This window comes from Rhinolophus sinicus, chromosome 7, assembly GCF_057876585.1.
Source record: "Rhinolophus sinicus isolate RSI-liver-muscle chromosome 7, RSI-T2T, whole genome shotgun sequence".
NCBI classification, from domain to species: domain Eukaryota; kingdom Metazoa; phylum Chordata; class Mammalia; order Chiroptera; family Rhinolophidae; genus Rhinolophus; species Rhinolophus sinicus.
In genome coordinates this window covers 55959097-55974636 of record NC_142507.1, presented here as the reverse complement: position 1 = coordinate 55974636, position 15540 = coordinate 55959097, and the positions used below count along the sequence as shown (strand labels likewise).

Genomic DNA, 15540 nt, shown 5'->3' with positions numbered 1-15540 from the left:
CGGCCCCCGACACTGCTCCCTGCTCCCTGCAGTTTTGTGCATCTCTGGCCACTGGCTTCTTTCCTGTCTTACTCTTTGGACTCGTTACCTTGACTTGGATGGCGTGACTAAAGAGCATCTCAATAGCACGATCGCCCCTAATACCGTAGCTTCCACACACTGTCTGCTGCTTCTTAATCTTAGACACTCGCAGATTCAAAACATGTTGAAGATTAAGACGGCTTTGTCTCCTCTCATCCGTCGTCTGCATCACATACAGGCTGCAAGTGCCCCAGTCTGCTGAGAGCAATGGGGGGATTGTGGGTATCCAACTTAGGGGGAGGGGAGCAATATCACAGGTGCTAGGGGCGGTGATAAGGGTGAACTGTCCCCAAATGCCCGGAGGCTAATTTGCATGTACCTAGTTCCTATATTTCATTTTTAAAAGTGCCCCAGATTTGATTTCCTGTGATTTTGATTTTCAGGGGTTTCATGCCCATTTATTGGCACACTGGAAGTTTGTACATGAAAGCTTGTATTTTAGGGAATAGCTTGACCCTGCGCAAATATCATTCACAGCAGCTGTCAGGCACGGCACGTGCCCTGGGTGACAGCCCAGCAGCCGCTGGCTTAAGGACGGGTGTGCGTCAGGTGCCTCATGGAAGTTGCTGGAAAATGAAAGACTGTGCTGTCAGATGTGCTCAGGAGACACGGCTGCCGGAATCGAAAACCCTGCTGCAATTCAGTGGGACTGTGGCCCAGACACACTCGCCCATCAAAGTCAGAAGCTGCCCTTGGGGACTTCCTTTCAGATCCCCGAGCTCCTGAAGAAGGACCTGGTGTGCACACGTGCTTGTCTTCAAGTTGTGGTAATTGAAATAAGCAATAGAAAGACGTCTTCACTGTCCTCGGCCTGCACAGGAGAGAAAGGAGACCGGCTGTCGGAGGCTCTCATTCCCTCTGCTTCTGTCTCACGTGTGCCTCAGGCTGACATCTGAGCTGGACTTCCTCAAACTCCTGACACGCGCCCACCCGCCGGCCTCTCCACTGAGCTGGATTCTTGTTTGGGTGAGAGAACATTCCAGCCACAGCTGCCGGGTCCTCATGCTGCCGACACTCTTGCTGTTGATCTGCGGTGAGTAGGCCGACCAGAAGAGGGTGTGTGGTCTCCTGCGTGGGCAGGGCCTCCTGCTGGACGCTGGTGGGACTTCTCAGATTCATGTGGCTGCTGGCCCCGGCTCAGGGACGCTCAGCTCTCCTTCCAGCCCAGGGCTCAGAGCCAGGCAGAAAGTGGAAGATACTGGAAAGCCAGACTTTTTTCTAAAGAAAATGTTCGTTTTAGTCTTTAACTCATAGGAAGGGTTCACCATCTGTCTTTCTTTCTCCTTTTCATTGTTGACAGTGTTGTGGGTGTGTTCAGCAGCCTCCAAGATAATTCATACAACAAATTGTCCTGTCACTATTCCTTGTTCCTATGAACATTATTTTCCTGTATCTTTCATGACCCCCCCCCTTCCTACCGTCTAACCCTAGAACTCATTACCAGCAACTGCCCCACGTCCAAAATCTGTTTGCAGCACTGTATCCCAGCTCATTCTCTAAGTGTCTTCAATTCCCCAGGATTACTTTTCTGTTGTAAATCACCAATTTTTCTGTTGTAAATTCCTTTGAAGCAAAGACTGTCATTCGTGTTTCCTCCTGTAACCCAAGTGCCATGTACAATGCCTAGCATATAGTGAGCATTCAAAATTATTGGTTGAATGGATGAATAAAGAAAACGTGATTTTTATGCTAGCCTGCATTGATTCCTTCCTCCCACCCGAGGAGGTAATTATTCAACTATTATAAACATTTAACCCCTCAAAGAAGGCATCGCAGACTAAATAAACATGGGCTGAAGAGAGCATACTAATGAGGTGATATTCTTGAGCGTTAAATAAATCCTAGACACAATTCTAAGCATTTTATGGTTATCAATTTATTTAATCGTCACAAAAGCTCTGTGTGGTAGGTCTGTTATTGTCTCCACTTTACAGAAAGGAAACTAAAGCACAGGGGAGGAGGCACTTCCCAGGTGACACGGCTTTTAAGAGGAAGAGCCAGGATCCAGATTTGTGCCAACTGGACAAGAGCCCGCATTTCCCCAGAATGTTCCGTTCTTGGTCACTATACCTTAAAATTATGGTCAAATCCTTGTGGTAGAAGAGAATCTCTGGAGCAATCTGGATTCTCTCTGGGGACTAAGCCTCCTCTGATCTGAGCTGGCAAATGACAGGAGCAGGACGCTGCGATTACCCTCCTGATTGTTACTACACTGTGTCAGTGGTTCTCAGCTGCACCACAGACTTCTGAGAGGAGGGATGAACGTGAGGGGCTGGAAGGAGGGGCTGCAAGGGGTTCTAGAACAAGGGTGTCGCCTGGCACTCCCAGATAGAGACGTTACCGGAAAGCACATCATAAGCATGAAATGAACTGTGTTGTGTTGTGCAGAGGTAGTTTGAGGGTGACGTGGAATGTGAGAAAACGAACAGAAGGAAAGGACGGAAGGAAGGAAGGAAGGAAGGAAGGAAGGAAGGAAGGAAGGAAGGAAGGAAGGAAGGAAGGTAGGAGGGAGGGAAGGAGGAAGGAGGAGAATTAGAGAGGGAAGGAGAGAGGAAGGGAAAGGTGGGAGGGCAGGGGGATGTGCTGCTGGGAAAGATCTTGGGAAAGTTAGACTTTGTGTCTGTCTGTCCGTCTGGGACTTGCTACTCTGTACTGACCTCCCCGAATTCTCTCACAGCTCCACTCTGTGAACCAACAGGTGAGTTGCACTTCCCTCTCTTCTTCATGGTCCATGTGTCTGTTGACACTCGGCCCCCACGGAGACCTGAGGTTGGCTGTGTGGCATCCGGTGATAGCTGCGGCAGTGTGCAAACAACAGTGGCTCCCTCAGGCCAGCCTGCCTGTGTGCCCGCCCCTTTCTGTACCCGACACTCATGCGCTCAGTGGGGCAGCAGGTAGGTCTGAGCTTGTCAAAAGCACAGCCTTTTTCTCTGGGGCATCCCAGCCTAGGGAGGAAGGTGCTGTTTGTACAAGGAAGTCTGGTCCCACAGATGGATGTGGGGTAGTTGTGCCCTCCCAGCCTCGGGGGCTCCAAGGCCCCTGTGTGTCCCCGGCTGGAGTGATGGAAGAAATGCTAAAATCACACGTCCGCAGTGAACAATTATGGCCAATCCTTGGGCCACATGCAGAAGAAATGGTGCTGCTCCCTCCTTCCTACTTTCAGCCATCTCTGCAGGGACAGCCCATGCCCAGTGGGACTTCTCCCTCGGACGCTGCTGATGCAAAGTGACTTCCTGGTCCTCACTGGGGGTCTCACCTACGCCAGAGGAGGGAGGACAGTCCCCCAAAAGGAGGGTTCACTAACGTCTGTTTGGCCCCAATGCATGTCCGAATGCTCTTGGTACATAGAACACTAGCCACAGGGTAACGAGAGGCAATCGCATCCCACCAGGAGCACAGGCTGTGTGGAGCCAGGGGACGAGGCACAGGAGTCCCCGTGGCCAGAGAGACCCTGGACCAGCCCAGCCTCCTGGCTGCATGTCTGCCTCACGCCTGCGCCCGTGGCAATGCCAGGGCACCTGTGCCTGGCCCGGCTTTTTCTCCATGAATGCAGCTTTGGCTCAATCTCAGCCTAAGCAGAAATCCAAAGCCATATCCAGGACGACAAAAGAAAGCTTCTGCCACCAGGATTTGCCAGGGGGGGTCTCTGTGCTTGAGAATTATTGAAACAAGCCCTGGGCTGCAGCCTCTGTGAGCTGCCCTGTGTGAGGTCCCACTGCATCCCACCCAGGCCCCATCAGAAAAGTGGGGTACAGCTGCTGGGATGCCCTTTCCTTCCTTTTTCTCCTTGGGCCCTGAGGCTGTACTGTCAGTCTTCTGGGGATGACAGTTTTCCAAGAAGAGAAGTGACTAATGTACAGAACGTTCGTTGCACAGCCCAGCACAGAGCAAACATTCTGGTGACGTCCTGGGACGGGTTTGTGACAGTTGCAGGGCCATGCGTCCCAGTAGGAGGGTGACAGGTGTCAGACCAAGACTCGAATAACCTGTCAGTGATCTAGGACACGTGGGAGTTCCTACGCTGCGGAGAGAAACGGGCGTTTCTGAGGAAAGGTCTGAGAATTTCCTACAGAGCAGAGGCTGTGCAGGTTGGATACACAAGTGCCTGAGAGGCTGGAGCTAGCGGGGAGTCGTGGGCTGCAGCGACTGGGGGAGATTAGGAGACGAGCTGAAAGCTCAGTCCAACTTTAACCACCTTTACTTCACCCGGGAAAAAGCCCCAAGACCCCAATGGGACACATCCTGAGGCCACGTACGAATCAGAGGTTTGTAAAGAAGGTTTGCGTAGACGCGTGGATCCAGGGCGTGTCCAGGCGAGAGCACACCTGCCCCTCCACTGGCAATCACAGGGCAGGAGGGCACCAGGAAAGAAGGACGTGAGTTTCTCCAAGTCTTTCCCAGACTGACTGGTCCTGTGGGTCTCACACTCTGTCTGTGAAGGAGACAGTGTGGGTCTGAGATGTCAGGGACACGGAAGAAAAGAAAATGCCTTCCGACAAGGATGAGTGACATACACTCACTTTCCTGAAACACCACCGGTCGCCGGTACCCTGCACTTAGTTCACGGGCAGAAACTCCAAAGAGTAAGAACCAAGTTCAAGGCCTTGAGGCAGGAGGTGACACTGCCCAGGGCAGCACGTGTGAGGGTGAGCGGTGGGCAAAGGGATGGCCCTGGGCCACTTGTGGGGTGACTGGGGGGTGGTCTGTGTCCAGCTGGCTGTTTCTGTCTTGTTCCTAATGCTGAGGACACAAAGTGCCTCTTACCAGGACCCCTGAGGCCCATCCTCGAACCTGTGTTTGTTCTTCTCTCTAGGGCTGCTTTTGACAGTCAGCCCCTCTTGGCTGGTGGACGGGAGCCCCATGACCCTGACCTGTGTGAACCAGCTCCAGCAGAGGCTACCTGCCCAGACCCAGTTCCTCTTCCTCAAAGAGGGTAAACCCCTGGGCCGGGACTGGACTCACTCCTCGCAGTACCAGGTGGCCGCCGTGTGGAGCGAGGACTCGGGGTCCTACTGGTGTGAAGCGCGGACAGCAGCACGCAGAACGATAAAGAGCAAAGTCATGCGGATAGACATACAGAGTGAGCGCCCCACTGGTGGGGTGGTGGCGGGGGAGGGGGCTCCTGCCTGCAGGAGGATGGCTGTTTGAGGGATGTCCCCAGCTTCCCTATGGCCGCGCCCTTCAGCTCTCATCCGTGCTCTTCCCACTCAAGCACACAGGAGGGTATTCAGACAAGCCCTACTGCGTGTTTCACTGGGCTGGAGAGAGTGGGGGAGAAACCTGCATCGTCCGCGGTCTGATTACGAGAGCTGAGCTCAGTCGGCGCTCCAGTGTACGCTGCTCTTGTAGCGGGTGGACTGTTAGCAGAAACGACAGGGCTGGGGAGCTAGACTGAGGTGCTGAAAGAAGGCTCAGAGACGCCACGGGGAGGGCCACGGGGAGGGCCACGGGGAGGGCCCGCGGGAGAGAAGTCGGGGCCTGAGTTGGAAGCTAAGAAGACAGGGAGGGGTGTTTTATGATTCTAAACCATATGATTCCAAGTCAGGATTGAGGCTTCTGACGTCCTTTCCCATCCTCAGACAAAGTGTTTTCATTGCGCCATAAGGAAACGTCTCACACCTGCCCAAGACCCAACCTTGTGACAGGGCCACAAAACCAGACACTAAACATGACCCCAGAACACCCCCAGGCAGCAGGCCCGGTCTGGCAGAGCTGAGACCAGCACTCCAGCCCCAGGCAGCTTCATTTGCAACCTGGACTTGTAACCACTTGTGCTTTGAAAATGGAGTCTGCGATGGCAGGATTCAGGGAGAGCCGCTGTCTTGGGAGGAAGCAGATGCCGCACCGTCCATGCTAGTGTGGCGGCCTTTCTTACCCCACCGCCATCAACCCAACAATGCCGAGTCCAGACAGCAGAACCCCACACAGCACCACTGAGTTACTTAAATTACTGACTTTGTCCAAGGCCTTTCCTTCAGGACTGCGTCACCTGCTCTCTGTCCCTGAAGCCCTCCCCACTCAGGGCGGTCCTGTGTCGTCTCGTTTGTGTAGGAGTGCCTGTCCGAAACGTGAGCTTGGAGACACAGCCTGCAGGGGGACACGTGGCGGTGGGACAGACGCTGGTGCTCACCTGCTTGGTCGGTGGGGGCTCCGGAGACATCCGCTTCCTCTGGTACCGAGGGGCCCTGGGTCTGAACCTGGAGACCAAGACCCAGCGTTCCCTGTCGGCGAAGTTCGAGATCCCCTCAGTGAGGGAGAGCGACTCTGACCAGTACTACTGTGCAGCTAACAACGGCTATGGCCCCCGGCTCAGCGGGCTGGTGAGCGTCACCGTCACAGGTGAGTGCCGCCACCCTCCGCCCAGCCAGCAGGTCCCCCGTCAGCCTCCATGTTCCCCGGCGGCATCTTGAAGGAGTTCGATGGGGCTGAGCCTCTGTGGGCAGAGGACGGGGCTGTCACATTACCAGGGACCCTCTCTGACATTCCACTGTCTCCTTCAGTTCCAGCGTCTCGTCCTGTCCTCACCCTCAGGGCGCCCGCGGCCCAGGCCCTGGTGGGGGACACAGTGGAGCTGCACTGTGAGGCCCAGACAGGCTCTCCCCCCATCCTGTACCGCTTTTATCACGATGATATCACCCTGGGGAACAGCTCGGCCCCCTCTGGAGGAGGAGTGTCCTTCAACCTGTCTCTGACTGCAGAACATTCTGGAAACTACTCCTGTGAGGCTGATAATGGCGTGGGGGCCCAGCGCAGTGAGGTGGTGCCACTCAGTGTCACAGGTACAGCTCAGGCCACAGAACTGACTGGTCAGTGTCTCTGTCCCGGCGTCCTGGGAGACGTCTGCTGCCCTTGCACTGTGTCTGGTACTGGGTTAGCAAAGGGGGGGTTCCTGGGGAGTGTTGTCCTGGGGTGTAGCTCAGGGGCGTGGAGGATACAAAGACTGGGTGCCTGTCTCCTCCTGTCATCAGCATGAACAGCTGAAAGTCCCTAGATAAGTAAGTCCCACGGCACCCTTCCCCTACCCCCACCACCACCCCCACCAAGAGCCACCTCGGCCTCACCGCACGTTCACGATGTCCGCTATCCATTCCAAGCCTTTTTGGCTGCTCACGCGTGGCCTTCTCCCCTCAGCGCCAAAAGAGGACAGAACACAGCTCACGACAGTGGTCATCGTTGAGGGGCTGTTTGGCATCCTTGGTCTTCTCACTGCGGTCCTGCTAATTTGCTGTTGGTGCAAGAGAAAAACAGGTTAGTAATTACAAACATTGGCATTTTGTGATGTGACCTTCGTTTTCACTGAAATAGGCTAGGGTTATGACGCGTGTCCTGTAAAGAGCGAATATGTCCTGTGAGTCACGCTGCTCACACCCCCAGCCAGGAATGGAACCTATTAAAGTGGACAGAGCTATTAGCAGTTCTCTGTCCCCTATGTGTTCTCAGCTGCTATCGTGTGCTTCTGTGATTTACCTGTCATTCAAAAACATGACCATTTAAGTAACTAATCAGCTACTGGAAGAAACAGTCCAGCTATGCTGACCATCTCCCAATTAAAGTCTGTGCATCAACCCCATTATTCTTCATCAGAACACCGAGTTAGGGAGTTTCGCACTTTATCACCATGGGTAACTCAATATTCACTTGTATGTTTAGTCTTGGTCTCCTACTGTTCATCGATCAAGTTGGAGACGGGCCAAGAGGAGACCATGTGAAATTCTCATTTGACTTCCAAGGTTCTCGGCATCTGCGGGCACCTGGCCCCAGCTCTGGCGTGGGTGTGGCAGTGCGGGCTCCTGAGGCGCTTGTCGTGATGAGATTAGATGGTGTGGTTGTAAAGCCAGAAGCAAAAAGGCAACCGGTGTGAGGGTTCAAAGACTCGAGCGCCAGGCCTCACTCTGGATTTACTGTCAGAAGGAAGCTGCTTAACTGCTCTAGACCTCAGTGTGTCCAGCTGACAATGAAGGGTCTGCCTAAAGGAACTTCAGGGCGGTGTCTGGGCACACAGTAGCCTCGATCCCCACACCAGGGCTACGGGAAAACACTGGGAAGGAGGGCCCTGCACTGACGGGTGTGTCGTTTGATTTGCAGGACAGCCTTCAGCCAGGGACTCGGTCAGGTGAGGCATCTGCTACGTCTGCGGGAGCTGACCGTGTGGGAATGTATTCAAAACAGCTGAACTCTCTCGGGAGGTTTCTTCATATCTTTGTGTACCCAAAACGGCCACTCAGAGTCACCCACTGGGAACCCTGAATACTCACTTGCGACTCCCCTTCTTTTACACGTTAACTAATTAAGTCCTTTCCTCATGCTTCCTAATTTATCTCCTTCACTAAATCTGTAGAATAAGCAAGTTACATCACTTTGATCCATTTCTTTCATTCATTCAATCAATTAACCAATATCTGGGAATCTGTAAGTCATTCTGTTGGGTGCTGAAAGGCATGGAAATATGGGGAAATCTTGAAAGTCGGAAAGAAGCTCAGAATAGTTGCGCTATGTACACATTTCTGAAACGCCAGCCAGAGGGTAAAAAAGATACTGAAAAACTTGGTGACAAAGTAATGTGGAAGTTTAGAAGAGGAAACATTTGTGAACATACTTCCATCTGGGGACACTGACGTTTGGCTGACACATTTCGTAGTGTGCTACTGTCCACGCCAACAAAAGCCAGGCTTTTTTCCAGATCAGTGTGGCGCTCCTCCAGTGGCACGTGGACACACGAGGCCATTTTCTTCTTTCCCGTTGTCAAGGTGCTTGTTCTCCTCGCCAGCCTGTGTTCCATCAGGGCTGGACCAGTCTCTCTTCATCCAGTGTCTCTGGAGCCTCCCTCCTCCACCCCCTGGATGCAAAGGGCACTTCCGGGTGTGGGCAGCACCGTGAGCCCGTCAGAGGAGGGCCTAGTGCCGTGGGTGTGACAGTGCCGAGTGAGCCAGGCACAGACGGGGCTCCTGCCACGCAGCCGGCTGGTCCCCAGGAGTGAGTGCTGCACTCGGGACCCTTAGCAGGTGGCGTCTCTCCTTGGGCGTCTTCCCCGTGATCCCAGATGGTGAGGTCTGCGACATGTGAAATGCCATCCCAGATGGAAAGCGTGTGTTTCTGTGTTTGCAGGAGCCCTCCCCGCCCTCCACCCCGGGAGTCCACATACCTCAACACGACCATCCCAGAGCAGCAACAACCCATATATGAGAATGGTGAGGCCCCCCCATAGTGCCCCGGCCCACGGCAGTGGAGCGAGCTGGGGAGGAGGCCAGGGGCTAATGCAGGCTGGCCAAAGCGGACCCTGCAGAGCTCCAGCCACCTGTGCGGACAGACGGCTCATCTGTGTGCATGTGACAGGTAGCAGGAAGGCGCGGCTGTGTCCTGACCCCTGCTTTCTCTTCCAGTGAATGTCGGACGTGGAGATGAGGTTTATTCTCTGGCGTACTGCATGCAACAGGAATGGCAGCCAGCTGCAGGTGAGGCACGAGAAAGTGACTCTGTCCCTGACTTTTGCCCTCCCGGGAACCAAGGAGTCCCTGGGTGGCAGCCATGGCAGCGTCTGCGGTGCTGCCGGCTCTGCCTGGAGCCGACGTGAGCACTGAGCTGACCTGAGACGGACTTGGGCCTGGGACCTGCTGACGGGTCCTGGCCATGGCGTAGCTGTCACTCCACAGCCCAGTCAGGCAGCAGCATGGGGGTGGTGGCCTCTGCCTGTCCCCTCTGGGTGGCCCTGTGCACCCCCTCAGCACCCAGCACAGCTGCCTACGAGCTGCTGCTGTCTATCCCCTGCCAGGGGTGCCCAGAAACGCTGAGAGGCACAAACGCCAGGAGGGACCCACTTCCCTCCCACCCCAGGCTGCTGATTTTCCTTTGCAGAGTAAGGGAGTCGTGTTTATGACAGACAGAAAAGTGAGACAGAAAATACCCATGGAAATAACTCCACGGCAAATAGACAGGAGCGGAAGAAGCCTTGGTTAGCACTTAGGGGACAGCTGTGAGTCTGAGCAGAGTCTCACGCTCGGTCTTTCTCTCCACAGCAGAGCGCCTGAGGACGCCTGCTGACGGCCAGGTAGGTGGCGTCCCTCGCGCTCTTTCCTCCGTACTCTTTCTCTCTGTTGTCTGGGCTCCAGTTCTCCAGCTTCTTCAATTACGGCCCCTGAGGGAAAACAAAAGATCCCCTGGCCGATCTCCTCCCCTATTTTCCCACACAGCAGGGATACAAACTAATGTGTCACCGCCCGGGGTGCTTACCTGTCCGTTAGCAACAGACACGGGATGATTTGTGAGGGAACGGCAGGGTGTGCGTAGGCTAAAAACGCTGTTTGAACATCTTTACACTGAAATGCTGCTGCGCCTTACACACGCAACTCTGTGCTGTCAGGTTAAGCAAACAACATCTAGAAATCTAAATTAATGTTGAATGAGGCTAAACTAATAGTGGTTTTGGTCATTGCAAATCAGTCATTCTAAACTTTGAACAATTCAAGGCATCACTGACGACACAAAAAGGCTTTCAGAAACGTGCAGGAAGTCCAGCTCCGCGTGTATATAAGGACAGTCGGGGGCTGGTAATTTCATCACGTGTGGGGTGACAGTCACAGGTCTCAGGACAGAATTGGCATCTTTGGGAAACTCTGGCGACATGCTACATTTAGTTTATGGTTACGAAATTCCGACATCTTTAGAAAAATGACAGCTACAGGACAGCCTGACAATGAGTCATAACAGTGAGAGAAGGCCTCGTCCGCCTGGGTCAGTTTGCAGCTCGTGGGGAGGCCCTCTGCGGCCCACCAGTGGGGGGCAGGCCCTCGGCAGAAGCTGACGTGGGCCACAGCCTCCCAGGGGGCTTCATTCATGTACGTGGCACCCCAAGAAAGGTAGGGTGCATCCAAGCGGCCTGGGATGAGGAGAGCTGGGGCGTCCCTGCCTGTGCCCTGCTCTGGCCCTAGCCCTGTCCCTCCTCACAGGACCCCTCAGTCATCTACTCGGGGGTGATGAAGGTGGACATTGCGGACGAGGACGACGACTATGAAGACGCAATGTAGGGTCACGGAAGATTCTGCCTGAAAACCACCCGTGAACCGTGTCTCAGCACCAGTGTGTTCTCCTGCGGTCCCAGGAACCAGCTGCTTTCCTCACAGGACGATGCCTGCCTCTACTGTGACGTGACGTTGGCTCAGACCCTGAAGGGACCACCCAGGAGAACCAACAGGAATGCCCCAGTGGCAAGGGCTTTGTTACCAAAAACGATTCCTACCGGCTCTTTTAGGCACAGGTCACATTGTGCTCGAACTCCTTTTTACAAGAAACAGGATGAGATAAAAGAAGAGCAATGGTAACGCTTCCAGGGCATGGACCCAGGGCTAGTGGTCCTGTGGGACTCTCCACAGAGAGCTGTGCGTCTCGTTCTGCCCAGGCGCTTTCTCTGCTCAGACGATCCCGAGCTCCAGCCCTGCCCCTGACATCCATCGTCTTGTTTTGCCATAAAATATGTGACTCGGTAGCTTGGGGTCACAGTTACCAAATTAGAATTAAAACAAAGTTCCATTAAAAGTTATTGTCGTTATACTCAATGTCAGCGACATATTTTGGATGCACAGGTCACTCTAGATGCCGCCCACATAACGCGATGTAATCTTTGTAAGTTTTCACCGCATCCGAAGTTCTGTATTTGTTGCAGCCTCAAGAAGATTTATGAACATAATTTCTCTGCTTTTATTCACAAGCGTTTTGAAAACATGTGATAATATGGTTTGGAGTTTGTATTTTAATTTTAAGTCAAGCATAAGCTAACTCTTATAAATTAAAACAATTGGAAGCATATGCAATGTAAAAAGTCAAAAACAAAATCTTCTCAATAATCTAACAGAAGTGCGACCTATTGTTAAAAACTAAGCATGTTTAAAATCTTAGCTCTACAGGTATTTTTCTATTTTTGTACAAACATTTTTATGTACATGTAAATATACAAATATTTAGAAATACACCTATTTAACAAAATATCATGAAATATTTTCAAGTCTGTGTATAGATTTATTGTACTATTTTAAACGACTGTACTATTCTGTTATATAGATAAATCATAATTCATATTTTCTTTTGGTAAAATATACATAACATAAAATTTATAATTTTAACCATTTTTAAATGTACATTTCAGGGCCATTAAATACTATCATGATGTATTTTAATCCTTTCAACCACTGATGGATTTTAAGGTGGTTTCCAAAATTTTTATATGATAAAACCAATGCTAAAATAAATGTCCTTGTACAAACATATATGATTCCTGTTCATTCATCTGAAGCAAACATTTGTAAATTGAGGATTACTACATTTTAAGTTATTCACAGTAAATGTTTTCGTTAAATACTTGTAGATTGCTCTCCAGTAAGGATGTATCAATTCTTGCATCTACCAGGATTGTAGAGAGTATCAGTCTGTGGGAGAAAGTATTGCTATTTCATTCAAATTTGTAAAATTACTCATTATTATGCTGTCTCATCATTGCTTTAATTCTCTCCTTCCGAAATTTAGAAGTATACTGAACCTTCTCATTCTATTCTCATGACTCTCAATTAGTCTTTCCAATTTTTTATTTCTTTATCATCACTGTTACATTCTGAGCATTTCTTAATCTCTGTGGTCCAGTTTACTAATTCTCTCTTCAGCTGTGTCCACTTTATTGTTTAACCTATTTATTTCTTATTTCAATGACTACATTTTTTTTTTCTTTTGAGAGGTATCAGTAGCAAAATGTTTAAAAACATTGTTTCTGAAAGAATTGTCTGGATTTACATTTTGCTCCACCATTTACTAGCCCTGAAGTTTGGGTCAAACTAATTAACCTATGTGTGTTTTTTCATGCTTAAAATTGAGATAGCAATTGTATCACAAATACAATGTTGTTTTGCTAATGATGTAAACCCATGTGCTTAAAATGCTGAAAAGTGTACCTATCAAGTACGCAAACAATAAATTAGTATTATTCTCCTTTTGCAAGTCTGCCTTTTTGTTGTTTATAGTGTTTTACTGTTATGGGCTTACTATTTCATTTTATTATTTTAGCTTAAATAGTATAAATACATTAAATGCATTATAACTCCTAGACAGTTCTTTTACCCGAAGTTTTAGGTATTTAGCCTGCATTTATCACCTATTTTGATTCTTGTTCATCATAATTCAGTGCCATTTGTGACGTTAGATGAATAGATGCTTCTGGGGCAGTGTAGGAACCCCACGTGACCTGCACTTCTGATGGTCCCTCAGAGGTCATTTTGTATTTGCTTCTTCTAAGCTTTGGGAGGTCGCAGGCCCAGGACCACTTTTTATGATAATTCCTTATTTGGGGTTTCCCAGAGCACACTCATGAGCGTGGCACAGTCCTGGGGTTTGTGATTTCAGGGGAAAACGTTCTCATTGCCCCCCAGAGCTCATACAAACACAAGCTTTCTTGTCATCTCTCTGTGCTGGTGGGTGAATTTTTCTCCACCAAACCACTCGTTTATTAAAAGGAAAGTCCTCTGGTGGTCCAGATTTTAGGCAGGTGTTTTAGTTTCAAGTTTATGTCTTTTGCGGGCCTGATGTTCTGTCTCCTAATTCCACATGGATTTTAAATGCTAAGCACATACAAATGACTTAGTGTAATATTTTCTCCTATGCCCCTCCCCCAGGGGGGCAGTAATGTCAATTTTTTTTATGTTTAACACTCTATTTTCACTTCCTCTTTTTTTTCTTTGTCTGCAGTGGGGAAATTTCCCTTCTTTGTTACCTATTTGGTTATGCATTTTAATAATTATGTAACACTTACCCAATCTCTGAGGGAATGAATAAATGCTTCCTCTTACTGGGGACCAGAACTTTGTGAACTGGAAAGGAGTTTGTGGTAGACGATGTTGCAAAGTGAGTGAAAACCCTTGCAGGGAGCTCAAGACTGGAAGCCAGAAGTATAATTTGGATCTGGGTTCTTGGTTTTTCTTCTGCCGCCAACAACTAGTGTTCACCAGCCAGGAAGATCCCCCAGAAACTACTCTGAGCGACTGTTACAGGTTGGTGTGGTCGATGACCCGTGGTCTACTGCTCCCCTGGGTCACGGGACTTCCTGCCTGGAAAGTCATAACCCATCCACCTTCTGGAAAACCCACACACGTACAATTAAAACAGAAAGTGGAAAGCTTCGGATCGAATTGTCTTTGATTCCTGGGGCCCCTCCACACCTACTGTCCCCAAGGAGCCCAGGCCCTTTACCAAGAGGTATTTTGACATGGGGGGGTAGGGGACTGCTCCCTGTTGCAGATGCTGCTTGCATATCTGTGGGTTTGAGTTCCACCCCCAGAGACTTGGGTTAGAGTCCCACAGTCCTGCTGGGGCCACAGGGACAGCCCTGTACCCCTCCTCGACAGACAGAGAGGAACAGTCTCTACTCCCCATACTCACCAGAGTACTCAATCCGGCCCAGGGTGACTCTGCCTCAGGCAAGCCAGTATCTGTTGAGACAAGTCACTGCAGGTCTGGACGACCACGGCCAACCCGGGAGAGGTGTATGTGTACGTGGGCACACTCCTTTTCTACCTCTGATCTGTATAATTGGACGAATAGTGTGCCATCCTACCGCATGCTAGAGGACCCTAGAAAGATGAATGCCCCCCACACTCTGCGGTACGTAGGATGGTATTAGAGAAGGCAAACCAAGAAGCCAAAAGGCTCCAAACAATCCAATCTCAGCCCCGGTGGTTCAGGCCGTCCCTGGAACAGACCCAGGATGGGACACCAGTGACCCAGGAGACCAGGCAAAGTTAGACCAGTATAAGGATGTGTGATAACGGACTTCACGAAGGGGTCCCAAAACTAAAGACTTTGAGTAAGATCCAGGAAGCACAGCGAGGGCCCAAGGAGAACCCACCCGCCTGCCCTGAATAGGGCTTTTGGGGCTTTACCGACATCACACTGGTAATGATTCAAAGCCCCACATTACACAAGACTGGTCAATATGATCATTGCAGTCAAGTGCCCCACATATAAGAAAAAAGCCACACAAACTGGAAGGGGGTTGGGGACGCCGATGTCTCCATTGGTTGAGATTGCTGTTAAGGTGTTGGGCAGCTGAGATCAATTTCAGGAAAGGCAGACGCAAGCGACGCACGACCACCAGCTGCTCTGCTCGCTGCAGCCTCGGCCGGGACCAGCCAGAACCCAACGAGGTGCGTGCAGGAGAGAACAAACGGCCGGGGGTGAGACCCCCAGGACCCCCACAACCCGGCTGAAAAGGCCGTCTATCTGTTAGACCCCAGCAACGTGCTTTTGTGCCCAGGAAGGACAGGGAACAGAGTGCCCCACCTTCTTTGGCAAGAAGGAGAAGGAACTTGCCACTAAATATCCTGCCAGATTCCCCAACGGGCTGACAATGACTCAGAATGACGAGGCCCAGGGACTCCTTTGGCCTCACTGTCCCACAAGGAAACCTGGGGATCGACAGCAGTGGGA

General features: G+C 51.0%; 1 protein-coding gene across 3 annotated transcripts; it reads left to right on the top strand.

The window, feature by feature from the left end:
• Positions 1-414: 414 nt before the first annotated feature.
• On the top strand, positions 415-13054 carry LOC109438734 (Fc receptor-like protein 1). Of its 3 annotated transcripts, none has more exons than XM_019718760.3 (11): positions 415-1114; positions 2759-2975; positions 4895-5161; positions 6133-6420; positions 6582-6860; positions 7213-7329; positions 8167-8194; positions 9187-9269; positions 9462-9533; positions 10098-10126; positions 11025-13054. In XM_019718760.3, exons 2-11 carry the CDS (start codon positions 2813-2815, stop codon positions 11100-11102), a joined length of 1404 nt encoding a protein of 467 aa, XP_019574319.3. In that variant the 5' UTR covers positions 415-1114; positions 2759-2812; the 3' UTR covers positions 11103-13054. The 3 variants fall into 3 exon arrangements, with proteins under 3 accessions (XP_019574319.3, XP_088655831.1, XP_019574318.3); XM_088799705.1 differs by having other exon boundaries at positions 416-1114; positions 2759-2779; positions 10095-10126; XM_019718759.3 differs by having other exon boundaries at positions 416-1114; positions 10095-10126.
• The last annotated feature ends 2486 nt before the right edge of the window (positions 13055-15540 follow it).